Here is a 27,443-nt window from a genome sequence, read left to right as displayed (position 1 = left end):
AACCAATGGGCCCAATTCCAAAACAATTGCTCTTGGTGTTAAGTGACTTACTCCATTGTATTACACCAGACTGAGTCGCTTACACCGACAGCAAGCCTTTGGAATCTGGACCCCGATGTAAGCCTGCTTTATAGGTAAACCTTACAACAGAGCAAGTCACTTACACTGAAAGCAAACTTTTTGGAATTTGGACCAATCTATTTCAGGATCTGAAATAAAATAGCAAAAATATGCAAGAAAAAAAAACATAACATAGTCAAGTGCATGCAATAAATGCAAACAAATTAAAAATACTAAAAAAAATAATCTAGTCTATAACCTATGAAGTTGTTCAATAAAATCAGTCAAGTATGATACAGCCAATATATATGGATTCTGGAAACAGAAAAGAAGTTTGTTTTAGCTCCATATAATTGGTTAATACATAACAGTCGTGCACTTAAGAAAAGTTAATGGTTAAGAATTTAGTAATAAAATCAGATGCAGTAAGAGGATGACATTAACTCAAGCTACATTTCAACTGCAGTTTGTGGCAGGCAGATAAAAAAGGTGACTGTTTTTTTTTGAGGGGGGGTGAAGTTAAAGATGCTATAAATGAAGGTTTGACAAAGAAAGGAGATATATCCTAAACTGCAGGACCACAAATACTGAAAGATTTGTTGGTATATTGCATGCTATTGGCAAGAATTTCAAGAGTTTAGAGGGATGGGAAAGTAGATCTAAAATGTAATTTAATTAATCACTTCTTTTAATATTAGGGCAATGGCTCAGGAAAAGTGATTTATATGGCAGATTAATGGCACTAAAAAAAGAAAGTAGATTAATTAATCAAGAGTTGGGAACCTGTCTTAAGTTTTAAACCACTTTCAATGCTGCTTTTGGTGGGGCGTTTGAAGTTAATATGGCAACTGTAGTTTTGAATGTTTTTTTAAGTGGTTAAGTGCCTATAGAATATGCAGTAATGAGTAGTGGGAGGCCACAGACCAAATAAGGAAGAATGATTCCATGGTCAGCTGTTAATGGTCTTTTTGGACAAGAGGTGCTATGGGTATAGCACACACAAAGCTGGTTATTGATTTTTTTTTAATGATTGTCGGTGTACAAACAGAAACTTGGTGTGTTATATATCAAAGGTCCAGGATGTAGAAGCTGAATGTGCTTACTGCCTCAGTCTGGTAGTTGCCACAAAGAGTTTTATGTTGTGAGGTGTAGTTGCTATGGTACATGGTTTGATTCCCTTAGCACTACACTTTGATCATGAGGAAAGTCACTTAACCAGACATTGCTCTAGGTTGCCCCTGAAATGGGACTGTGTCTCCAGTAGACCTACCTGGTTAACAGATGGGTACTGAAAACACAGGTAACAGTTTAGGAGAAGATATATAGTTTCACCTTACACTTGGTACCTACTGCTGTCATATTAGTTTTACACAACAGTGTCCGGACTCATTTAATTATACATACTGGGGTTATACTAAGGAAAGATCACTGCTGAATTGGTTTTGTACAGTAGTGGATGTGAGCACAGCTCAGGAGATTAATAATGTTATGGATCTACACTATGATGTGACTGGCATAAAGGAGGGGGGTTTACATATAATGAGAAAAGAAGTGACACTAGGACAAATACTTGGGGGATATCCCTAGGAGGAAGGTGGGATAATAAAAGGAAATACAATCTAGAACTCTAACATAGCTAACATAGCTAGCTAAGCAGACTGCTGCAACATTAATTAGACAATGGAGCTGAAGTCCTTTCAGAGTCAATGAACATTGAACCAGTAAATAAGCTATCACCCCTGTTTTACATTGAAAAGTAAAACATAAAAACACCTGAAAGTGTGTTGTGGTCTCTACAGAGTCCGTTTTTCTTGTCACAGAGAAGTACAAATACACAGAGGTGACATTTGCAAATATGTAGAAATAGGTCTGCCTACCTGTCTGAACAAAGGAATGAGAATGTAAATAGGCTCAATGGCAAGAGAGAGCCTTGTGCATAGGTACTGGGATCGCTACTCCTCCTTCCCAAACACAGGAATGCATTTAGGTGGATAACAAAGTACTGAAGACGTCAAGGAGAAAGAGCAATACAAGTGTGCAAGGCCATAAATACAAATGCAAACAGAATGTGGAACTGTTTTTATTTATTTATTTTTTTGTAAAAGGCAGCTAATTTCATTAACACAGAGTAGTTTGATATAGAGTGTTGAAGACCAGTTTTATAAGAAGATAAAAGATTTGTTCTGGGTCTGTAAGAAATTGATGGGATTGTCTGAAAAATGTGGATGTTTAACTTATGACATTTTTGGAGAGGGAATTATGTCATTTTTGTTCATGCCTGAAAGAAATTGGTTAATTGTGTGAATTTAATAAATACCAGGAACAGGTTAATTGTATAAGTTTAATAAACACCTATAAGAATTACCACTTGCTTGCTTTAGTAAGCATTGACCCTGCTACATTCTTGTAAATCTGAAATAAAGTGTTGAAAAATGGAAGATCAGTAATGGAATTTTGTAGCCATGTTGTGCATGCTGCTTCTTGTTATGGTAATACTGAAACCTACTACAATCTTAAATAAAACTGGACATTTAACTCTGACTCCAAGAATACCAACCACCAAATATGTCTAGTGATCTTCTTAAGTTCACTAGTCTTAAAGACCCTATCTAAAAGAAAAGGCTTTGAAACAGATTTTTGAATTCCTGTCTCCCTTCTGCCCTAACTTCAATATTTTGGAAGTCTTAGCCATGCTCAGCACAATAAGAGTAACACGGTACACTAATCAAAAAGCAGGCAAAAAATTAATTTGTACAACAATTCTTTGTAGTCTCCTTAAACAGGTAATATCACTTAAAGTGAACAAGAGTATGCCTTTTCCTGTATTAGTCCATTTGTGATGATTCTGGAGATGTTTGTATATTATATAACATACTCATAACAATAATCATTGACTTCAATTGTAGAAAATCAGTTCCCATCCACTTTGCATTCTTTCCTTATCCATTTCAGGGACAAGAGAAGTTGGAGCCTTTCTAATCAAGTATCAGGTGTAAGGTAAAAAGTAATCCTGGATAAGATGCCATTCCATTGCAGACGGCATGCACATACTACACACACCTTATAGGTTCATAGGCATATATTAGGCTAATGACCCTCAGGGCATTTATAAGCCTAGCAATGCAACCCAACCCAGTTGTGTCCCTATATGTCATGGGCATTTATTAGTTGGGGGTATGACAGTTAAAATATTTTAAAAGTTATGTGGGACAAACCTCTCAATCTCTTACAGCAAGAAATATGGACAAAACTATCAATAATGGAAGGACAAAGGTCCAAAAATAGGGACACTTTTTAAATGTTGCTCTTACAAACATAGAAAATTGATAGAACAACAGATTTTGCACTAGCATGAATATTCTGAAGGGTATGAAGTCTGAAACTCAAATGTCTATCATTATTTTCTGACTTTAATCTTCAATAATTTGCAAATGATTTGCCAGAAATCCACAATTTTATGAGACATTGACCAAAAATATGAGGATAAAATTTGGACATTCTGTGAAATGCTATACAGTTGATAGGTATTTTGTGTGTGTGTGTGAGTGTGTGTGTGGGGGGGCATGTTAATTTTGGCATAGTTACTGCACTGCCTGCATCTTTCTTTTAGAGACATGGGAGCCAGACATGGGGTGAATTTCCAATTTCCCATTCAATGGTCAAAGTTAGGGATGGACTCTGCCTCACATGGATGAGGAGCCTGTTACACAGCATGGGGATCCTCTGAAACAAATATCTGTCTTGCCACCGTGTCCTATTTATGCTGCAAGTAAAATTAGAATGCTTGGATCTTAGTGGTTCTGATGCTGTTCATTTTGTGGATATGCAAAATGTCCATCAGAGCTGAATCTGGGGATGCCTTGTATGCCAGATACACAGCACCTCTCAACTTGTAGGAGAATATGTATAGAGATAGGGCTTTACAAATGTGTTTATACCCTGGATTCTCCTGGTAAGGATCATATGTGGACATTGCAAATGTTGCATATGTCTGGTCAGGCACATGCCAATGGAGACATTATACTCAATGATGGGACTGATAAGGGCTGAATAAAGTGGCACTAAGAATTCCTTGGACACAGATGCTATGCCCTTACTTATAAGGAAGGCAACAGAGAATGATTTTCTTACTACCTTGGTCACATGTCGGCCAAAGATCAGATTACTATCTACATATGTTCCCAGATGCATGACTACTGGGTCAACTCTAAGGGTGTCTTATAAATGGAGTAATTAGCCTGGGTGGTAGTTTTCCCAAACAGTACTATAATGCATTTCTTGGCATTTAGTTTTAATCCGTGACTTTGGCACCAGTCACTTGTCTGTTTTTGACCCTCTGTTAAGATGTTTGGGTCATGGGCGGAGTCTGTGATAGCTCCCAGTTTCTAGTTATCTATGAACTTGGTAGTAGATGCCAATAGAAGCAGTCCCAGCATGCATCACTAAGGTACCCTGCTGGTGACTGGTCTCTTTGTACAGGTGGTCTCATCAATCCTGACTTTCTGGGTCTTGTCTATGAGCCAGCTAGAAATCCAGTGAGTCATGTAGGGGTTTATGCCTAGTTTCATGTGTTTGTCAACTATACCCGAGTGGGGTATTATAGCAAACACCTTAGCCAGGTCCAGGCAGAAGATATGCACTGTATTCCCCTCATCCATTACCTTAGTAATCTTCTCAAAGAAGTCCACCAGGTTTAGTAGGCATAACCTTCTCTTGACAAAGCCAAACAGCACTGGTTACAGTGTCTGAAGGTTGTTAATGTCTTTGCTGATCATTTCACTGATAATTTGCTCTATGGCTTTGTATATTAAACTAGTCAGACTGATGAGTCTGTAGCTTCTGGGGTCCTTTAGTGGTTCACACTTGTGAAACAGGACAACCGTTGCAGTTCTCCATTCTCATGATACAGACTATTTTGAGGCAGTAGCTGAAAAGTAGCTCATGTGGTCCTGAATGGTCATTTTTCAAACTTTTTAGAAGGCATTTCAGGATACTGTGGGGGACCACTGAGGATGTGTTTTTGGCTTTAGCGAGCACTTCCAATTCCTGCTCCTGCTAACAATTGGGGGATGGGTTTATGCTTGTAGGTATGTCATGGTGGGGAAAGGGGCAAGGGGAGAGTGTGAGGTGAGGTTTGAGTTTAATTTGTTAGCCAGTACATTCACTATGCTGTTCTGCTTAGTGAAGGTGGCACCACTGACCACCAGTTCAGTTCACTGCTGTGTGCTGCCTGTGAGGTTACAGTCATAGCTGTAGAAGGTCTAGTGGTTGTCTTTAGCCTGTGAGGATATGATGACCTCATAACTGGCTTTGTTGGACTTAATTAGTCCTGTAAGTTTCCTATTTAGTTTAATTAGAGAATGTTTATCATTATAGGAATTCCTCTCCCTGATTTTAGCCATGACTTTTTTCCTTTTGTTATATACCCTATTAAGGTTACAATTCTACTAGTCTGGTTTGTTTTTAGAGTTTGTTTTGGGCTTACTTCTGGTAGGTATAGCAGCCTCTATACAGCAATTTACATGGTTGTACAGGGTCTCTTTGAACAATTCTGCATAGGTTGCTGTGAACCAGAGCTTAGGAGGGACACTGAATTTTGACAAAGTATCACTTTATAGGATGTAATTTGCTTTGGAATAGTTCCTAACTTGTACAGGGTTTTCTGAGTTTATCAATGGAGGCAGCTTTATGATCTAACTTCACCAGTGTGGACATGACACTGTGTGTGTGTGTGTGTGTGTGTGTGTGTGTGTGTGTGTGTGTGTGTGTGTGTGTGTGTGTGTGTGTGTGTGTGTGTGTGTGTGTGTGTGTGTGTGTGTGTGTGTGTGTGTGTGTAGCATTCTCCCATATTGGTGAGTGCCAGGTTCACCATGTTTGAATCTCTGGTAGATGTGTGTACTATCTGGTGAAGGGCATTTGTGTTAATAATTAATTCCAAGAATCATTGTGCCTGTGAGTTTGAGGCAATGTATATTTCACAGTCAATAGAGGGGGGTAGTTAAAGTCTCCCATGAATAGAGAATTAGGTTTAAAGGCAAGTGTCTCCTGTAGGTCTAGGTATGAGCTACGGGATTCTTGGGGCACAGAAGCTGACCTATAGCTTCTTGGTAACAGCACAGTTGTCTGTATTCTCCAGAGTGAGGAAAGCTTGTAGTGTGTGGAGTTTCTTGATTAGGCACTTAATATTGAGCAGTAAAACATTTAGGTTTCTTTGGGTTTTATTCGATACGTCAGTAGGTAGTACCTAAAAGAGGCTCTAAGGGGTTGCATAAAGTTTTAGCCACTATTCAGAAGCCTAGGGGAGACAGGTGGAGAACATTTTTGCAAAGCAATGTGATTTGTTAATCATATCCTCTCATGCTGATAGACACTGAATCCCCCTGGAAAGACACCAGAAACTAAGACAGTTATTAAAGTTAATCATCTTTTGTTCGTACTGTGGTACCATTATTTTTGAAGGTAGAGTGCTGTTCAGTGCAAGGCACATATCTGAGACACATATGCAGAGAGATCAATAGCATCTATCTTCATATAGTCTCGTTTAGTCCAGGGAGATATGTCTCAGGTCATAACCCATATGGCCTATGACAGAATCATACTGATAACTGTGTTGTAGTGACTTGACCGTATGTGGAACTAGGAGGATCCTGGCTGCAGATAAGCAACTAACCAGTATCTTCTTGTGCAGTCTGGTGAGTGGGGAGTGGGGCATCTGTGTATCATACAATGGAGCCCCCCTGTAATACAATGGACTCTCTAGGGGAATCTTGAATACCACTCGAGTATCACTAATTTATTTTCTCATGTGTCATTGGAATGTGAACAGAAATGAGACTCACGCAAAAATGCATATGGAAACAAGGATGACATATAAGCTCCACAAATAAGTCATCCCATCTAATAATAAGACCATAAAACCAAGACGTTTGACACATGTATTCCAACTGGTTCATGCCACTGGGGTGAGTGACTTAAAATCATATGACAGGAAATTCAACAACTTTGTTAAAAAAACTACAAAATGCAGAATAATTTTACTAAGCTACTTTAGAATATTTAATGTTGTTAGTCAAGTTTATGGTATTGTTATAATGCTTAAACAATTAAATGAGAGGAAAAGTGAAAATATTTTGTGTATTTATTTCTATTTTTTTGTCCAGGATGGTATACTGGTACAAAGACTCTTTTCAGATATGGTCTGGGATATACAGGCAGTTTACAGTGTTTCATAGTACAACTATGACAGACAATTACATAAGTGTAATTGTCTGTCATAGTACAACTATGACAGACAATTACATAAGTGTATTATCACGCATTTAAGTACGCACAGTCTTAAATCAAACATTTACATAACTGCAATATCCCCATCCTAGCATTGCTTTACAAATTTATATTATGGTGTCTTTTACTTCAGTTGTTGCAAAACTGTGCTTATACATAACATTAAAAAGGCCAAAATATGGAACTATTTACTCAGCTTTATGGTATAAAATGTGATTTTCTGAATATTTGGTTTAATAAGTAACTGTCCTCTATAAAATGTTAGTTGACAGAGTACAGTCTATTTTCAACATATCATATAAAAATATCCTGTAGGCATGGACTGAATAGAGCAATGACATATTAACAGTTATTAATTCGTACTCACCACCAGAAAAAGGTCCAGTAGCAAAAAACACATAGAACAAATCAGTGGCTGCCCTCTGTTGTGTAGATATCTGATATCTTCTGATAAATGAACATTTGATAACTCCATCAGTAAATGAGGATGCAATAATTTCTATGTTGTCCTAAATGGGAAACAAGTCCTTTAGTTTAAATGCATACATATTATAAAATATCCGGTTGCAATGCACTCTGTATAGGCTTAGTAATATTTATTACCACAGGCAATGTAGTAGGTGTCGTCTTTCCTGAAGAAACGGCATGTTGTACTTGGACTTTTCCATTTGTGCCAACGCCACAACAATAAATATCATCAGCACCCTGAAAATGGAAAATTACAAAGTCAGTACAAAGGAAGTGATATGCTCCTGTGTGTAAGTATAACAGACGTACGTCATCAGCAAAGCTGTATGAAGAGGAAGTAATAAGACATGCAACACTGTGCATGACACAGAGGCTGACACTCTCCCAGGAAGTTGTGAGGCACAACCTAACAGAACAGTGCCTTTCAAGTCTGGGTGTGTAACAGTATCTGCACTATGAACACACCACTTAGCAAGCAGGCATATTTATTTATGTTTTATTTTTATTTATATTTATTTATTTATTTACTGACATTTGTTAACCGGGTTTGTCCAAACGGACTTGTGGCCCATTTTCAGTGGAGACCCGAGGAGAAAAGCTCCAGTAGTACATTTTTAAACAAGTACAATTTTAAACAATATTGATATAATAGCAGTTATAGCAAAAAGACCACAATATTGATATAATAGCTGTTATAGCAAAAAGATTCACATATGTTGGGTTACATGCATAAAGTTAAAGTTGCATTAAAAAGAAGCTAAGTAACAATTTTACATTGATATAGTTCAATAGGTCAACAATAAAAATGTTTGTATAAAATTATGCAAATGCATAGTAGACACATTGGAGAGAGAGGTGTAATGAGGTACTAGGTATGGTCGTTTTGAGGGTACATAAAGGGAAGGAAGACTAGGTGGGCTCATGGCAAGGGCAGGTTCTGGAATTGAGAAAATAAGCTTTTAGTTAATTTTTAAAGTGTGAGGTGTGGGAGATTGAACGTAAGTCAAGGGGAAGTTTGTTCCAAGCATGGGCAAGGGAGTGTTTGTAGAGTAGTTTGCCTACTGACCTTTTTGGGTGGTAGATATCAAGTAATTGTTTGTTAGAAGTGTGGAGGGTCCAGAATGGGACGTAGATGGAGACTAAGGAAGATAGGGATGGACAGAAGGAGGGCTTATAAAGAATAAAGTGTAGCATATGAAATTGATAAGATAGCAGAAATTGGAGAAGTTCAAGCCATTGAAGAGAGTTTAAAGAAATGCAGTGGTGTGAGTTGTATGCTTGCCAAAAATATCAAAATAAAATTCTGAAAGGTTATTTAGATTAAATTAATTTGTACTATTGTACAGTAACATATTTGCATCTTTATACACTTAGGTAAACTTTATTTTTTTTCTAATGACTCTAGCTTGTAAACAAAAGCTGCAGCTACATTACAGAATATAGCAAACAATAAATCAGAGCAGAGATAGTGTAGGTCAGAGTGTGTGATATACCTTTAAGAAGCTTTCCAGTGAGTCAGCACATGCATATACGTACCAAGCACATGCAGGCAACAGTGCTATTTTGAATGAGCAGCCAGCGTGAGAGCATGCAAGTATGTAGTCAATTAGATAGTAAGTTTAAATTTAATGTTCCTGCCATCCATCCTGATATGTTCATATTCAATAAACTACTTAAATGAACACCCAAGCCTCAACATCTTCTTAATGTACCTAAGAAGAAAGACATGAGCCAGGATTCAATAAAGCTTACATGGAGCTAATCTCCATGTAAGAATAGTGGCATGGCTGGAACATGGAGTTTGGGGCCTGTGCGATCCAGTAAACAAGGCTGGGGTTGTGCATGATCCTCCCAACACTATTCCAACATGGACACCATGGAATAATGCAAATCACCTCATTTGCTGGTGAAAAACATGCAAATGAGGTGAATTAGTGATTCAGCAAGCAGACAGGCATCCGTGTTGGAGCCGTGTTCACAGCAGAAATGTATTCTATTACTAACCATGTACATTTCTGAAAAAATCAAAACGGGGGCATAACAGATCAAATAAAGTATGTATTATGTTTATTAGGCATGCCAATGGCCAAAACTATGACCACTGGCATGCAAAAGTGTTTTAAAATTGCAAAAATCAAATTTTTAGTTTTGGCCGATTTCGACTGTTTATGCGGAGTGTAGCGGTGTACAAACGCGATCATGCAGAAAATTTTAAAAAATGTAAAAAGACAATTAAATGTGAAATATGAATTTTGCCATTATAAGGGGCAGCATGCAGACTCATAATAATAACAGGTAACAGTGGTTGCTAAGGACATAGGCACCGGTGTAGTGGTGTAACTAGGGACTAAGGCAGTGGGGTATGTAAATGAGCTAAATTTATTGAACAGCAAAATGGGAGACTGCGTCTGTTAGTGCCTAACTGTCTTGCAGCTATACTGTAAGCAGAAGAAGCAGCTGACATGTGAAGGGGGTGTGTCATGCTTGGTGTAAACACATTGGAGCTCTACAGCTCCTATTTGTGCTTAGCTAAGCAAAGCTAAGCAAGGGTGTGTGTCTGAGGCTGCTTAGGTGTGCTTAGCTAGTTCAAGAAATGATAAATGTGTTAGTTTCCAGAGGAGGGCCTTTTCTGCTCAGCAGTGTTTACACTAGCTCCGCGGGTTTGCATGGTGTGCTGCAGGGCTTAAACACAGTGGAAATAGAGAAAAAAAAGGAAATAGCAGAATAAAGGAAATGAACTACAAATCATTAATACGGACTCTGCCACTCACAGTGGCCCATTCAAACCCTTCAGTAACACAGCTGGCAGGTGGAATGTATCATAGTCAGCCAATCACACAGGCAGCATCTGCAGCACACCAGTATAAAGTATGCAAACACCTTTCAGTCTTGTTTTTCCCACACACTCTGCACCATTGGTGTAGACACTTGGGAAATTTTAACTGACAAATGATAGGGGCTGCTGCTGCTTTACTACATCTCTATGTGCTGCAAACTGAGGGCTGTGATGAGAATAATGCTGGCAACTGGCCCAGACTGAGGAGGAGAAGAGTGTTCACACCCAGTGTATCCTTCCAGGGGCTACATGATCTGCAGATACTAGAGTGCTAAAGGGTGGACAGGGACATACTTCAGCAACTCACCGAGCTCTGCTGGCCTTCACTTCAGACCCAGAGCCAACAGAGGGGAACCCATCCCAGTTGAAACCAAGGTATGTGTAGCCTTAAGAATACTAGCTACAAGTACTTTCCAAAGACCTACTGGGGACATCATGGGGGTCTCACAGGCATCTGCATCCAGGGTACTCCACCAGTTCCTGGATGTCATGTGACCACATGCCAGTGAGCACATTTATTTCCCCAGCACCCCTGAGGAGAGGACGAGCAATATGCATCTCTTCCACCATGTAGCAGACTATCCAGAGGTACTGGGTACCATAAACTGCACTCATGTCCACTCAAAGCACCACCAAGTGAAGACGGTAGAGTGTATGTCAACAGCAAGTGCTATCACTACATCAACTGCCAGGTCGTATGCAATGATGAGGGCATTATCATCACTGTGTGTGCTGGCAGTCCTGGCAGCTATCATGAATCCCACATCTGGCTGTATCAGGCATTTGCAAGTGGGGACATCCCATATGGTCATGTCGTTGGGGATGCTGGCTACGCACTGGAACAGAGGATGATGACACCCATCAGAAATGCACACACACCCACTGAAGAATGCCATAATAAGGTACAGACATAAACTAGCCTTGCAGTTCTCTCCAGCCACATGTGTACACATGTTCATAGTATGTGCCATGTTACACAATATGATCCTTCGGAAAACAGCTGGGGCAGGAACATCACAGGGAAGGGGCACACAGCTCCCAACCATTACAAAGGTCTCCACAGGCACAGGTACACTCGGAGGAGGAAACCCCTGAGCCTGCCAATGTAGGCAGACGTAGCAGTGGCAGTGTCCAGTATGCCCTGGCCTTGGCAAAGGGGCAATGCATAGCACATACACAGACACCCTAGGGACCCAGGGACTGACACCTTTTTCTGACTTGCACACACAGTAAAATGGATGCCACACACATCACACTACCTATACCTTACCATGTATAGGCAGAGTACTGTGTGTATCCGACAGAGTCAGCCCTCAAGCACCATCCTCACAACTGCTGCAGGCACAAGGTAAGTCACACTTCTTAACAACAGATGAATGTAGTAGTATGTTTTGGTAGCATATCTGAGGTATTGCTGCATGTATGCAAGGGAATGGGGTGGCCTACCAGGATAGCAGCAGACAATTGACAGCTATGTGGGACAACAGGAAATGTCTGGCTAATACTGGCTTCTGCAGAGTATGCAATAATCCATTAGCTGACAAAACTCACTGTAGTGTATGTGGGGGACAAATGAACTGGGGGAGTCATAGGTCACATGCATGGATGTCAATGTCGGTGTCCCATACTCACCCCTCAGCCTCTCCCAGCAAGTCAGCCATAGAAATCCATTAAGAAATGTCTGGCAAAGACCCAAAAATAGCGACAATGATTAAATAGTTATCTTACAGACTTACACAGTGATATCACAGCAGGTCTTGCAGTTGCATGAAGTCTCTGAAGGGTAGAAAGTCTGAAACCCAAATGTCTGCCATTACATCCTAACCTTCTGTCTTTAGTGATATGCCAGTATTCTGCAAGACAGGCACAACCCTGCAACACACCCATGTCCCCATAGAAATGCAGTAACATGTATGTTTGTAGGGTAATAACAAGAGTGCACACATTTCCAGGGCTGTCCCAATCAGTTTGATAATTTGTTGCACATCCACAATATGCAGGGGTTGATGAGCTATGTATATGCATGGTTAATATGGTCAGGAAGTGGGCAGCACTTACACCTGATTGTAGTTGCTTAGTGGCCTAGATATAGTACTGAAGTTGACAGGGTCCATGTGCCAGGACTTCATGTGCCAACTCCTTTGCATGTCAGCTACACCTACACTAGGACCTGTACACACTGTCCAGAAGTCAGTATCCGTTACTGCAGGAAAGATGGACAAGTCAGGGACAGGGGAACACTCATATGGACAGTACACAGCTCAGAGTAATCCACACAGTGTCTACAATATTTTCAACTGTACAGATTTTTGCAGAATGTCCAGAGTTTTGCATCATAAGTTTGCTGTCTGTCATGATATTGTGTTTTTTTGGCAAATCATTTGCATATCATGAAAGACTAAAGTCAGAAAATAATGAACAAATGTTAGTTTCAAACCTCATACCCTGTAGAAAAATGCATGCTAATACAAAACATAGCAGCTATATACATTTGTAAGGGCAATATTTAACACCTATCCCTATTTTCGGCCCTTTGTCACCCAATGATTTATGGCTTTCTCCAGATTTCTGGCGCTAAGAGGTTGAGACAACAAGACACTGTCCACCATCCAGTCTGTCACAGATGGACCACAGGTATGCCACATATATCCGTTATGCTTGTCCCAACATTGCATTTGCCTGCCAAACTATTTGAAAAAAAAAGGTTCATGTGAAAACATCACTGGCAGACAGTGGAGAAGCAGACATCATACCCATAACAAAAAGCAAGCAGATACTAAACCAGTTTCCCAACTGTCTATGTTTTGCCAGAGCATTATTAACACTCTGCCCCCATGTGTGGGCCTGTGTCTGACTGTCATATATGGGCCTGTCCAGATCTCAGTCTGAAACAGGCTGACAGCTAGGGCCAACATGTAGCCTCATAACAACATAGCAACAGAAACCATCTGAGGACCACAGCAGATGTAGTGGTGCAATCTTGGACAACCTGCTAAATAGGTACACTCAGAGGTGTGAAGCCCAAAACCCTGTGTGTGATGTTACAACATCTATGCTGCTCACACCAGAAATACAAATACATAACAGCAGCCACTGAGGCCAAAGCCTGTGACTGGAATACAGAAGGACAAAGAGACACACATAAGGGGAAGGGGAACCACTGGCCAGAGAAATGGCAAATTTGCACACCAGAACAAATCGTCCAGTAACATAGGTACCCACAACTACACAACACAAATCCACATAAGTGGAGGTCATCAACAAAACATAAATGCAAACAAAGGACAACTCAGAGGCAAAAACATATTAGAACTCCACAAACCTACACAACACAGAACATGCACAGTCCACACACCAGTGTCTTGCAACCACTAAGGCCTTACAGTAAACCCAACATATTACTCACAGAAGACTGCATCATGACACACACATATGTGTCTCTCACCAGGGTGGATAAGGAGAAAGTTTTGCTTATTTGCCTGTCAGGTGCCATAATCTGCCATATCACACATGCACTCAGGTCATTCCACAGCAGGTACTGTTATCACTCTGGCCTAGTCCATGGCAACGTGAATGACATCAGATGTACCTCCCTGGACTACAGGAAGACATACATGATCCAACTTGCTGAATATGTGTCCCATGCAGGTATGTTCCTAGCCTTAAGCAGCATTCTACCATCACCTGGAATGATGGCCCAATACAAACAGAAAATGGTTGTCAGTAACAATTGGCTTACTTACTGGTGTCATCCCAGGGGGATCCACTGCCTGGCAGCCTGGTAACATATGACCAACAGACCATGCTGCTTTGCTAGAGAAGTCCTGCATCTGTCTCACTTGGCCCTCACGCCTCTGGCAAAGGTCCTTGCCTCACCCATAGTGCCTTTTTAGGGAAAGTCAAGGGGTCAATACTACCAACATATAACACTCAACAAAATGCAAAGTAAATGCCATGCTGCTAAATGCTAGTAGTCTAAATAGGAAAATGTACTCATTGCAAGCATTTGTAACCTTGGCAGATGGTGACATTTGTGCACTCACAGAAACCTGGGCCACAGCTGCGGAGAGCAACCCATCCTTACCTGATCACTTATCCTATCACACAACCAACCCCAAAATGTGTGCAGCAAAGCCAAAATAGGTGAAGTATAAAGATATATTAGATAGACACACATCTCCATGCTGGTCAAACAGCCTGGCACACACAAGACACTCAAGTGCAGTTAACTGATGACAAGACCCCTATGCAAATTACAGGTAGCTATAGGCAAACATATCTGACTCAGGATTCCCACCCCACATATCTGTCCCTCTACAAATCAGGATACCCACCCCACATATCTGGCCCTCTACAAATCTATCAAGATTCAACCTGATACCCTGATCCTGGCTGACTTATATTACCCAACCACTGACTGGAAAACCAACCATGCCAGAACAGAAAGGCACAGAGATTCCCCCATTTTATCAACGCTAAATCTTTAGGACAGCTACTTGATATCCACACAAGGTGTGATACATATGTTGGACTTAGCAATAACCAACATGATTAACCACTGCTGCACCCTTGTGGTATCATCCCCCCTGGCAAGATCTGGCAATAAAGCGGTCACTTTCGATGGCACCAGCTCTCCTGCCTCCCTCTAGCCATGGTAAGATGAAAATGTCTCCTAAGCTGAACACAACCACCAGAGGGATGGTATAAACAGCTGAACAGCCCTCTACCCCACTGCAGGAACAGGCACTAATGTCCAAATATCAAAATTACTATACCACACATATATATATATATATATATATATATATATATATATATATATATATATATATATATATATATATATATATACAGATGCAAGGAATCAGGAATACCTGACAGGACAACATCATCATCCATAAGGGAGAGTAAACCAGTCTGAAAACATCTGCAGTAAAGGAACTATGTAACAAAAGGATGACATTGCATCTAGGACCGAGAAGGAGCAAGTGCACACTTGGAAGTAATCACCCCTAGCCTGAACTAACAAATAAGAGCATCACTGAAATCCCCTAAAGTCATCTCATAGTCCAAATTGTCCACATCTTAGACAAACAATCATAAGGCCTTCCTCACATTTGTCTGCATTCCCAAAGGAAGCTCCCGGATCTGTGCAGAACTGGTGGTCATGGACACCACATACACAAATGCTGTAGATATAGCCAATGTACTGGCTGACAGAGTTATCAGAAATGTCTCCCCTCTGCTCCCCCCATCAGGAAAGCAGAACATCCCCAGTACCTGACCACCCAACCCTTATCATTAGAGAACATGGCATCACTGCCCTCTCAAACCAAGAAGACAGCCCCGATGGGGCCCGAATACATCCCAGCCTGCAACATACATGAACCCAGGCATTAACTGGCAGCATCATTATGCACCCTATACAACCAAAGCCTGAGTACCACCTTTGTCACAGCCGAGTGGTGGACAGCAACTGTTATCCCTGTACACCAAGGTAGAATTTTCACCGATCTGGGAAACTAAAGATCCATCAGCCTAACTAGCCTGATCTGCAAGGTCATGCAATGGATCATCATGGACCTCCTTAACAGGGACAATGGCAAACTCCAAATGCTTGACCCCACACAGTCTGCCTTTCTCAAGGGGAAGTATGTCAGTGAACTCTGGATGACTTCCCTGAGACAGCCAACAAAGGCATTAATGAGGGACAGATGGTGCACTCCGGCCACCTTGACTTGGCCAAAGCCTTACACACTATTCCCCACTTGGTCATACTACATGAACTCTGTCAACTAGGCAGCATTCCATATGTTACCAGATTGGTAGCAAACTGGTTCACTGATAGAACCCACATGATCATAATAGGGGCAGCCAACCCAAACAGTACACCCACAATGAGTGGCATACCACAGGGATTGGTATGGGGCCATCTGGTATACCAGATATACTTCTCTGAGGTACAGGCCAAAAACACTGGCCTATGGCCGACCAATGTGGCAGATGACTGCAAGCTGGCAACAGTCATCATTACCCAAAGTGATGTGGACATCCTACAACAGGGTCTCATCAAAACAAATGACTGCTGCCAGAAACATGGCCTCACACTGAATGCCTGTAGATGCATCATCATCCCCGTTGGGGAGACTGATGTCCCCACATATTATCACATTAACAACAATGTCCTACATACACAATCAGTACTGAGGCATTTGGCCACCCAGGTTGATAGCAACCTGAAGTCCGTGAACCATGTTGCTTCCATTGTACAGAAAGCTTCAGCTGGAAAAGACACAGAAGTACCTCACAAAGAGGATTACTGGCCTCAAACAGATGCCCTACACTGACCATCTCAAAAAACTTCAGCTTTACTCTGTAGCATGTTGCCTACTCAGAGGAGATCTCTGCCTAACATATAAAGCTATGTCAAACCCAAAGCTGTTGGACATGCTACGCCTAAAGAAATCCAAATATTTCCGAGTTACATGCTCTAGGGACCTAAATCTTGTCACTACGATAAACAGGACTTGCTGGAGGGATAGATTCCTGTCCCAGAGACTTCCCATACACTGTTACAAGCTACCCATCTATGTCAAGCAAAGTTCCTCATTAGCACTCTTCAAGAAAAATCTTGATGAGTGGATAGGAAATAGGAAATACATCTCGGGGATCACTTCTGTGGCTCTGCTCGACATGAGCACAGGAAATTAACTTTCTTGGGTGGCATAAGCCAGGGAACCTTGTTGGCTAGGCTTATTTAGGCCCTTGGGCCGATAGCCTAGTACCTACCTATGAACCTATGAACCTATAGATGGGCCAATTCAAAAATAAGGTATGTCATCCAGGGGCAAAGAGATCATAAGATCCATGTACTCTAAGCTTATAAGGCCAATTATTTTGTACAATGCTCCCTTCAGCATGTACCGCACAAAGCACATGCAGCAGCTGGGGAGACCACTGAGGTTCCTCACCAGGAGATTCCAGGACCCCAACAACTACCCTACACAGACAGGCTAACAGCACTGTCCCTCTACTCAGTCCCATACAGACTACTCAGAGATTACCTCTGTCTGGCATGCAAAGCAACCCAGACCCTGCCATGATGGGGCTGTTGCACATCTGGAAGGCAAGGCCCACTTGAACAACCTGTAGGCGCACCATCAACCTGGTCTGTGATATAAATAGGGCTTGTTGGTGTGACAGATACATGTCCCACACACTCCCCCATCTGTGTAGTACACTCCCTGTCCACATCAAGCCAAGTGCCACAATACCCCTTGTGAAATGCTCCCTGTATATGTGCATGGGAAACAAAAAATACAGTCCTGTGATTCCACCTGTGTCCCTGCTGGACAGGGGATCTGGGTGCTGGCATGTCTTAACATGGGCAACACTCTCGTCTGCAAGGGTTATAAGGGCTTCAGGCCCAATAGCCTAGTAACCTTACATCAACCTATAAACCTATAAACAAATGTCTGTCAATGGTTCACCACATTACTCTGTACTGCTCTGCCACTGACATAAGTGGAAGTCACAGTGCTATGTGAAATATACCACACATATAATGGACATCTCTGCACTGTAGAATGCACTCTGTACCCACACCAGGATATGGCTTTTCAGTTAAGAAGAATACCACACAAGCAGAAGATCCCCAGCTGATATATCACTGAGATGCTGGACTGTTTACACAGCTTCATCAGCCAATCAGCTGCAGCCACACCTCTCAACTGGCTGGATTGGGCAAGAATGTTCATAGTTTGGCTCACTATTTTGGTCTGTGCATCATACATCTTGTACATTCCAGATAACTCACTGTGATGATCTGAGGATATCTGTCAGTAAGTAATGACACAATACATTTCAGTGTCAGACGTAATATATGTCAGAAGATGTCTGCTAAAATAAACCCTGTTACTCAAGCAACTTTCTATGTTAATAAGAACAATATTTACAGTATCTCCCTATGTTTGGTCCATTGTCCCCCCATTTTGGTAGGCTATCAACTGATTTCTTGCACTAACAGGTTGACAGGTATGGCTGTAGCACACAAAACACCGGACCGGAGTACAACTATCTCTGGAATGGAGTCCCACTCTTACTATAGAAGGTCATACTGGGCATGCTCATACACATTGGATTATACCATTTTGTGTGCCTCTTCCACCCTGTTAACTCCCCCTTTGCCAACCTAATTGCAGCCCTTACAGATGTCATCTACCTTACAAGCACACTTGCACAGTTGTAACAAAAAGGCACTGTGGTGCATGCTATAGTCATATCACTGTGTATTGTACATAAACAGATGGGTGGGTCATCTAATATGGAAAATGTCAACTCTGTGTGCATGTGTGTTTCAATGTATGTCCCCATGCAGCAGTGTGTGTGTGTTTCAGGTGGCTCTACCATGTTAAGGGCCTCTGACCCCACCGTTGGCAATCTTAACAGCCCCTGCAATTCTCACCCAGTTGAATAGTACTGTCAGACACTGCAACACTACATTACCTCTATGGTGTTCCTGTTATGATGTACCTAGCAGTATCATTTGTAAAACTGGGCCAGTAGAGGTTCAGCTATCAGCAGGGGCAGGTCATGAATGTGTGTGTGTGTGTGTGTGTGTGTGTGTGTGTGTGTGTGTGTGTGTGTACGTATGTACAGTATGTACCAGCATACCTCTCAACCACTCACAGAAAGACATCTGGTTAAAGCCAATGAAAATCTGGGACAAACAGCAAACATATTGCTGTGTCACACAAGGGAAATAGATAGCAGAACAGGTCATGCATGTGAATGCACCTTACAGAGGGTATGTGTTGTTACATGACAATATCTGTCATAAATCTGCAATGTCAGACTATCATGGTTTTCCAAACCATTGGCCAGAAAACCACAGGTTTAAGACACATGGAAAGACATTATGTCTGACATCAGGACAACCTGCAGACATATGCAGAGGTCTGAGGTATGGCCACCAGTGTACCCATACCTCTCAAGCTCTTACAGCATGAAATATTTACAAAGCCATAAATAATGGGGTGACAAAGGCCACATAATATGACACTTGTCAAATAATGTTCCTACAAACATATACAGATGATAAAATAACAGGTTTTACATTGTCATAGATAGTCTGAAAGGTATGATGGCTGCAACTCATAATGTCTGCCATTATTTGCTGACATCAACCTGCAATGATTTGTAAATGATTTGCTAGAAAAAACACAGGTTTATGGGAAAATGGACCACAAATATGAGGCAAGAATCTGGACATTCTGTGGAAATTTACAGTTGAGAGGTATGTCTGTACCACCCTGCAGGCTGTAGTCCATAAATGGCAAGGTGTAACATGTAACAACAACTGAAACAGTAAAAAAAGGTCCCAAGACTGTAGGACAAGAAACATGTCATGCAGTTCCGTAGTGATTGCATAGAGCAGTTAATGTACATCAGCAGCACCTTACTGTTATGAGAAATACTATAAGCTAAGGTAATGTCATACAAAGAAGGTGTCATAGTAGAAAACCAGAGGAAGTCCTGTGTGTTGCACTTGGCATGAGCATGCTATGTGCTGCCAACTGTCACATTACTACTACTTGTGTCCCACACACTTACATTTGATAATGTCACACACACATTGTGTGTTGCCTATGTTTGTGCAACATGTAGACATGTGAAGGCCCTGTGACTACCTGGTGCCAACAAGATAGGTGAATCTGTTGGGGTTAAAGTAATAGCTAGGCTTGTGTGCAACCTATTACCAGTACTCAAGTAACCTCCTCTGTATGTATGAGCCTATGTTATTACAGAACACCCAAGTGACATGTATGAATGCTAGCTGGCTGTGTCAATGAGTATGTATGCAAGTTCACACTGTCTGCCCCCAGTGTACCTCACATACTGTTGCATGCATACTCACCTGGTAAGCATGTATATATATACAGCTGTACCTTGGCTATTAAAAGGTCACTGTGATTCCACTCTTCCATACTCATCATTGGTAATGTCAGCAGGCCCAAAGCCTGTAGACACACAGACACCTGGACACAAACAGTATACAGTATGTGAGACTACAGTCAGTCAGCATTACTAACAGCAATAGTGCATCATGACTATAAATGATACATACACTTTGGTGTGTACCTATAACAATTGCCAGCAGACAGCATTTTACGCAGCATTACATTACCACACTGCAGTATATTCACCCTGTGCATCAGACTAATATTAGCATGTCCCTGCATCAATGGTATGGATAACAGGGATGTGGCACATGTATCATCACATGCACAGGATGTAGTGTGGGTTTGCAGAGGCCTAGGTTGGGCCATATGGTTGATATCATGTGTGTGTGTGTCTGGAGGAGTGTTATACAACTGGGCCATGCAGAGAAGTTGTGTGTGTCTGGTGGTGGCCTGCATGTGATAGACATGTGTGACTGTATATATGCACACAGTCAAGCCATGTGATTGCCCTGCACCAGGGTATGTTGGACAGCAGTGAATTGTACATGGCAGGATGTACAGTTTACCATCTCTGGCCACAGACACAGGAATTGGTTCTGCCAGGTGTCTGATTGGCACCACCAGGCCCAAGGCCAGATGCAGTACTACTCTATGATAGTGACTGCTGTCTGCTGGACCACATGCCCATGGCCTGCTCTGTTGTGGTGTGGACACCACCCTCCCTTGGGTAGTGCTGGTGGTAATGTCACTACAAGAGTATGAATATGCATGGCCACGTGGACTCCCAGCTGATATTGTTGCTTACCTATGTCCATGTGGCCGATGCCTGACTCCCACCACATGATCAAGCACAGACATTGCACGGTCGAGCAATGACTATGTCTCACCCCACTGTCTATCCACGACAGAAGCATAATAACATGTGGCATCACCAAGGCCATAGAGGAAGTGTTGCATTCATGACCCTGAGCATCTATCTGGTGTTGCTTCCAGAATGTGCCTATGCTTCCATGTGACACCTGCTGTGACACTTGTGACAGGGGCTTGATGGGCAGCAGTTCTCCTTCGACCATCCCTGTCCATCCACCTGTGTGGGACCTCAGCCACTCCCTGGCTATGTCTAGTGTCTACACTCACACTTACCATAGTCACCACACTAGCCTGTTCCATGCCACCACCCTCCAACTGTATATTATCTGTAGCTGCTAGGGACTGGGTATGTGGGGGCATACTGACTGTGTGAAGGGAAATTGTGGGTGAAAGTGGGATGCTAAACAATAGCACAGATTCAAACCCCGACAACCACACCTGTGCCTTACTATCACCACCATCATCATCAGAGTCCGCTAAGACACTGACATCAGGTTGTGAGGGGGAAAGACCATAACCCCCATGTTCACCTGTGTGGGGAAGACAACATATGTAAATTAATACCTGCACTATAATGTTTGCTGATACACAGACACACACACACACACACACACACACACACACACACACACACACACACACACACACACACACACACACAAACACAAACATCTTCCACCTGGTGAGTGACATGGACTGGCCTTTTTGGCAGCTTGGATGTATATCACACACATTCACCCTGTAGGGGAATGGGAACCCTGTCCACATCAGGCAGAGTAGGTACCTACACCTTTGCAGGTGTAACATAATCGACTGGATGGCTGATGGCAGATACATCTTTGGGATACCACCTATGTCCCTCTTGGATGGGGACATCAGCTGTTGTCTTGTATACACATGGAATAACATGTGGCCTAGGGATATGGCTGCTTAGGGCCCACAGCCTAGTGCCCTGGTATGGTACTTGAAATATCATTAGTGGCCTCCCTGCTGTGACATACTGTGTTATGTGTCCACACACATTAGTACCATTGACTGCTGGTTGTCCCCTATGGGCAGCATTACAATACCATGTATTCAAGCCTACATACCACGAATAGGTGAAGGTTCCTACAGATGAATGTGGACATTCCAGGAACATCTCAGCTAAACAATAACTGAGATCAGTGCATATGTGTTGTAGGGTGACCTCTTTATAGGTGTCTGACATCTTCAGCACCCAGATGTTTGTGGAATGCATACATGTGCCTGAGAGAAGTAATCCCCACTGCTAAAAAATGTGTGTGTATTTCCGCACACAAGTTAAACAATACATGTTTATCCACATAGTTTGGTGAATGTGTCTGTGGCATGTCAGACCCCTGGGGGCTTAGTGATGGTACCTGGGTACCTGGCACTGTATCCATTCCCTTACATTGTATGCTCAGTGTGTACACACTGCTGCTGAGCCAGAACCAGCATCCACCCACTACTACTACCTAGGACTTGCTATCCTGCTTCAGGAGTCACCAAGAGTGCTAGCCATAGGTGTGAGGCAATCAAATACAGGTGTGGAGTACACAGTTACCTAGGCAGAATATGTCAGGAATGGTCAAGGAGACCTGGGCAATCTGTGAAATAACCATGTGTGACATTGTCAGACTGAGAGGGTGTCAATGACAGTACATGATGTGATATGCCATCTGTATTCACCAGTACATACAGTCAGTGTGTCACCCCTGCACTGGCCCAATCATCAGGGAGCCTAAATACTCGCCACTGCCACCAGTGAGGGATATACACAATGGCAGGATGACAAGTACACACACATTAAAGTACACTTACCCTTAAGAGTACACAAAGGTCACAGTCAGTGTGGGGATTGTTCCTCCTCTCTCTCCACAACCCTTATAACATTCCACACTGGCACACCTATGAGGTTAACATCTCAGCAGAGCGGCCAATCCAAAACATGATTCACCCTGTCTGTCTGACCAGTACTTCAGCTTACTGTCCAAGTAGCTGACACACACACTTTTCTATTTGAGTTTTGAGTCACACACACACACACACACACACACACACACACACACACACACACACACACACACACACACACACACACACACACACACACACACACATTCCTGTTAAAGTCTGGCACAGCTTTGCTACCTATGGGCCCTTCAGCCCATGCTTTAAGGTAGTTCTGACTGCCACAATACATCTATGTAACAGCTACTGTAAGACCCTCAACAAAGGGTGGCAAATCTTACCGTGTGATAAGCCTATTAGCAAAATGGTAAGTGTGACCAAGACCAAGGCTATTGGAGTGAGCTATGCCATGTGCATATGCAAGTACTCTAAGAGCTGACATACTGCAATACAGACCTGACATAATGACAAGGTGCAATGGTATGTGACGATAAATAATAAAGGAACAAGAGAACACTCTATCAATGCAGTAACTACACAGCTCAGACTCACAGGGATTCATATCTGACAACATTGCAGGACAGTCTGAAATGCATACAGAAAGCATGTAAAGTACATGGTGCATAGCTTCATAGGATAATACCAGGTTATTGGGCCAAATGTCCTCATAAGGCTAGCCTGGATATTTGCCCATCTCCTTTCAAAGTCAGCACCTGTTTTCCCTGTCCAGGTGGGACAAAGGTGGGATCCCAGGGGTGACTTTTATGTTTCCATGCAGTCATCCAGCTTCCTCTGACAGAAGACTAGAGATGTATTCTGCTAGATATGGGGAAAGGGTGTATTTTACAGACAGTGTATTGTTTGAGACACAAATCTATCCCACCAAGTACTATTCATGTCAAAGACCATGTGAGGGCCTTGTGTGCGGGTTGCACGAGTGGGGTTTGTCTTACAGATATGCATACACTCCAGCAAGGCTGGTTTGGGAATGGCCTTGTTAGCCAGACACATAACACCTATGATCAGTCTGTATGACACTTAGGAGAGTGACAGGACCTTCAGCCAATGTGTATAGGACAGGTGTTGCAGATCCTGGATTTTCCTGATCAGGAATGTCTGTTGTCTCTGCAACTGCTGCCTGTGGTTGGCAAGGTACATGCCAAATGAGCCATTGTACTCTGTAACAGGTCTGATAAGGGAGGAGTACAGGGATGCTATGGCCTCCTGGTTCCTGGATTACATACCCTTATTTGTGAAGTGGGCCATGTAGATAGTCTTCCATACAATGGTGCCAATGCGGTGGGAAACTGTCAGGTTGCTATCAACCTTGGTGCACAGGACGTCTCACACCTGATTGCATGCTCAGTACATTGTTGTTACTGTCATAACTAATGTGGATGACATCTACCACAACAGGGATAATGATGCAGTCCCAGGCATTCAGTTTGAGGCAAACGCTTTTGGCACCAGTCATTAATTTGGGTGCCTCCTGGAGGATGCTCACATCACTAGAGGGGATGTAAGACAGCGGCCAGCTTGCAGTCATCTGTAAACTTGGTCAGTCACAGACCACTGGTTTTGTCTTGCATCTCAGAACAGTATATCCCAAACAGTATAGGCCCACGGACAGATCCTTGGCAGACCTCTCAACTGTCCCTGATTTTCATGGACGTCCCTGATTTTGACTCAACTTTTAGCTCTGTCCCTCTTAATCCCTCCTAAAATTGGTGACTTTTGGATGAAAGCTGGTGAATTAAACTTAATGAATATTGGCAATAATTAAGAGTTGTAGATATCTTTTACCTTACAAAATGTACATTAATTCATATCCTGTGATTCTGTGAATGTCTCAAGTTAACAGCACAAACATTTTAAAAGTGTCCCTGATTGTCCCTGATTTTTTCTGGCTTTGTCCCTGATTCTGTTGAAATTTATCCCTGATTGGTTGAGAAGTATGATCCTTGGGGTACACCATTCTTTATGGGTCTACTACTAGGGGTGGCTTCCAATACTTTGAGTGGGTACTATCATTGAGCCAGTTAGCTACCCATCTGGTAACATACAGGTTGATGCCTTATATATTATGGCTGACTGGGGATTATTGTCAGAGGCTTTGGGTAGGTAAATGTAGGCAATGTACACTGTCTTCCCCTTGTCTATGTGTTTGCTGACTGCTTCAAAGCAGTCAACCACATTTAACAGGCCTGATCTCCCTTTGACAATACGAAACTACGTTGGCTCAGGCATTTTGAGGTTGCTGATGTCCTTGTTTATAAGGTCCTTGATAATACATTCTACAGTGTTGCAGATCAGGCTAGTTATGCTGATGTGCATATCATTGGTTGGGTCAGTGGATGCTCCACCTTTGTGTAGAGGGGTGACAGTGGCTGTCCTCTGTGCAAATGGGATAACATTGGTGCTCAGGCTTTGGTTGACTACAATGTGAAATGGAGCTGAGAGGTCATGGATGGGTTCATGTAGGATGCAGCCAGGGATGTTATCAGGTCCCATGTAGACTTCAATTTGTTGCTCTTGAGAGTGCATTACTGACCTGCTCCCTGATGATGACAGGAGGGGGACAGGAGCTGCGCATTTCCTCCTTTACTGATGGGAGGACAGGGGGTGAGGTTTTTCACTAACCTGTCTGCAGCAGGTTGGCTACATCTCTGGCATATGTGTATGTGGTGTTATTGACAAACAGTACAGAGCAGATTTGGGTGTTGCTTATGAGAATGTAGACATATGTGTGGAAGGCCTTGTGATTGGCCTTGGTGGATGTGTCCAATCTGCCCTCAAAGGTAGAATTAGAGTAACTCACCTGTGACCTTAAAAGCTTGTTCAGACAAAGGTGAGATTGCATCCAGTTTGGCACCTGCTATTTCTTGGCCCCATACAGCAAATATTTCCACCTATTATGTGGTTTGTGTATTGCTGCTGTCCACCACAGAGGTTTAATCTACCTTGCGGGAGATAATTTTGTCCAGTCAGGTATTGTTGACTCCATATGCTATGTAGGTGCTCATATAGATGTTTGGTGTAGGCTTAGATACAAAGTCATGACACAGTTAAACACTTTTGCAATTTCAAGCTAGTAATTATGATCATACTAGTAATTATTTCTGTTTCAAGGCAATACAAAAGCCTGTTGCTGTAGACATTTATGTCTGTTTGATGCAATGAAACTCAGGTTACACATTCGTAAAACAAGTACAGCAAATTTACCTGATGTTTTGCAACTCATGTCTGTATGTTTGAGGCTTACAGCTAGTACTATTACTACATACATGTGCACAGGTAATACTTGATATACATTTCTGTTCTTTGTCAGCATGGCATACTGTGTTTACACTCTTGCAGCTAAGTCATACCTCTCAACCTGTTAGAGCAAGACATCTGGACAAAGGCACACATAAATGGAGGGGGGGGGGGCAAATGCCCAAAAATAGCGACACTTTACAATTATTGCTGTAACACACCGAGACAGGTGATAGCAAAGTAGGTTTTGCATTCACAGAAATACTCTGAAGGATATGACATCTGAAATTCAAATGCATCCTATTATGATATGAACTCAGTATTTTCTCATTTGCCAGTGATTTGCCAGAAACAACACAACTGTATGAGAAAATGACTACAAATATGAGGCAGACATGTAGTCAGTCTGCAAAACTCTGGACAATTGAAAAGTATGAGCTCAGTTTATAACATACAGGTTACAACACACACTTCTGTGCCAGTTGTTTACTATGCACATACCCTATATAGGTCTTTTGCATTTGTAAGACAAGCATATGTATCATAGTAGCATTCACAAGTGGCATATGAATATTTACAACATCCCAGGTAGCTGGACTGGCAGTGTCACAGTCAGTATTGTAAAACAGACACTCCAATAGTAGTCATATGTGAGCTGACCTTTGATGGGGTGATTCAGGGGCCAGAGCTGTGCTCTATGTCACTGCATACAGTGCCAGCAGGGATGGCCATAGATGCTGGACAGCAACATGTCAGTCCAGCAAGTCTTGTTGAAACCTATTGTTTAACTTCCT

General features: G+C 42.2%; 1 protein-coding gene across 2 annotated transcripts in view; it reads right to left on the bottom strand.

Annotated features, from left to right (window-relative positions):
• LOC122813500 (putative ferric-chelate reductase 1) overlaps positions 1-27,443 on the bottom strand; it is a 948,313-nt gene that overhangs the window by 411,842 nt on the left and 509,028 nt on the right. For both annotated transcript variants that reach the window (XM_044085846.1, XM_044085847.1), the window contains exons 7-8: positions 7,948-8,049; positions 7,712-7,853 (exon numbers count right to left, since the gene is read on the bottom strand). In XM_044085846.1, coding sequence (XP_043941781.1) covers positions 7,712-7,853; positions 7,948-8,049 — 244 coding nt within the window. The remainder of the gene's footprint in view (positions 1-7,711; positions 7,854-7,947; positions 8,050-27,443) is intronic.

This window comes from Protopterus annectens, chromosome 10.part0 (genome assembly GCF_019279795.1).
Source record: "Protopterus annectens isolate FY-2018-M chromosome 10.part0, PAN1.0, whole genome shotgun sequence".
In the NCBI taxonomy this organism is placed as follows: Eukaryota; Metazoa; Chordata; order Ceratodontiformes; family Protopteridae; genus Protopterus; species Protopterus annectens.
This window is presented reverse-complemented; position numbering and strand designations above follow the sequence as displayed.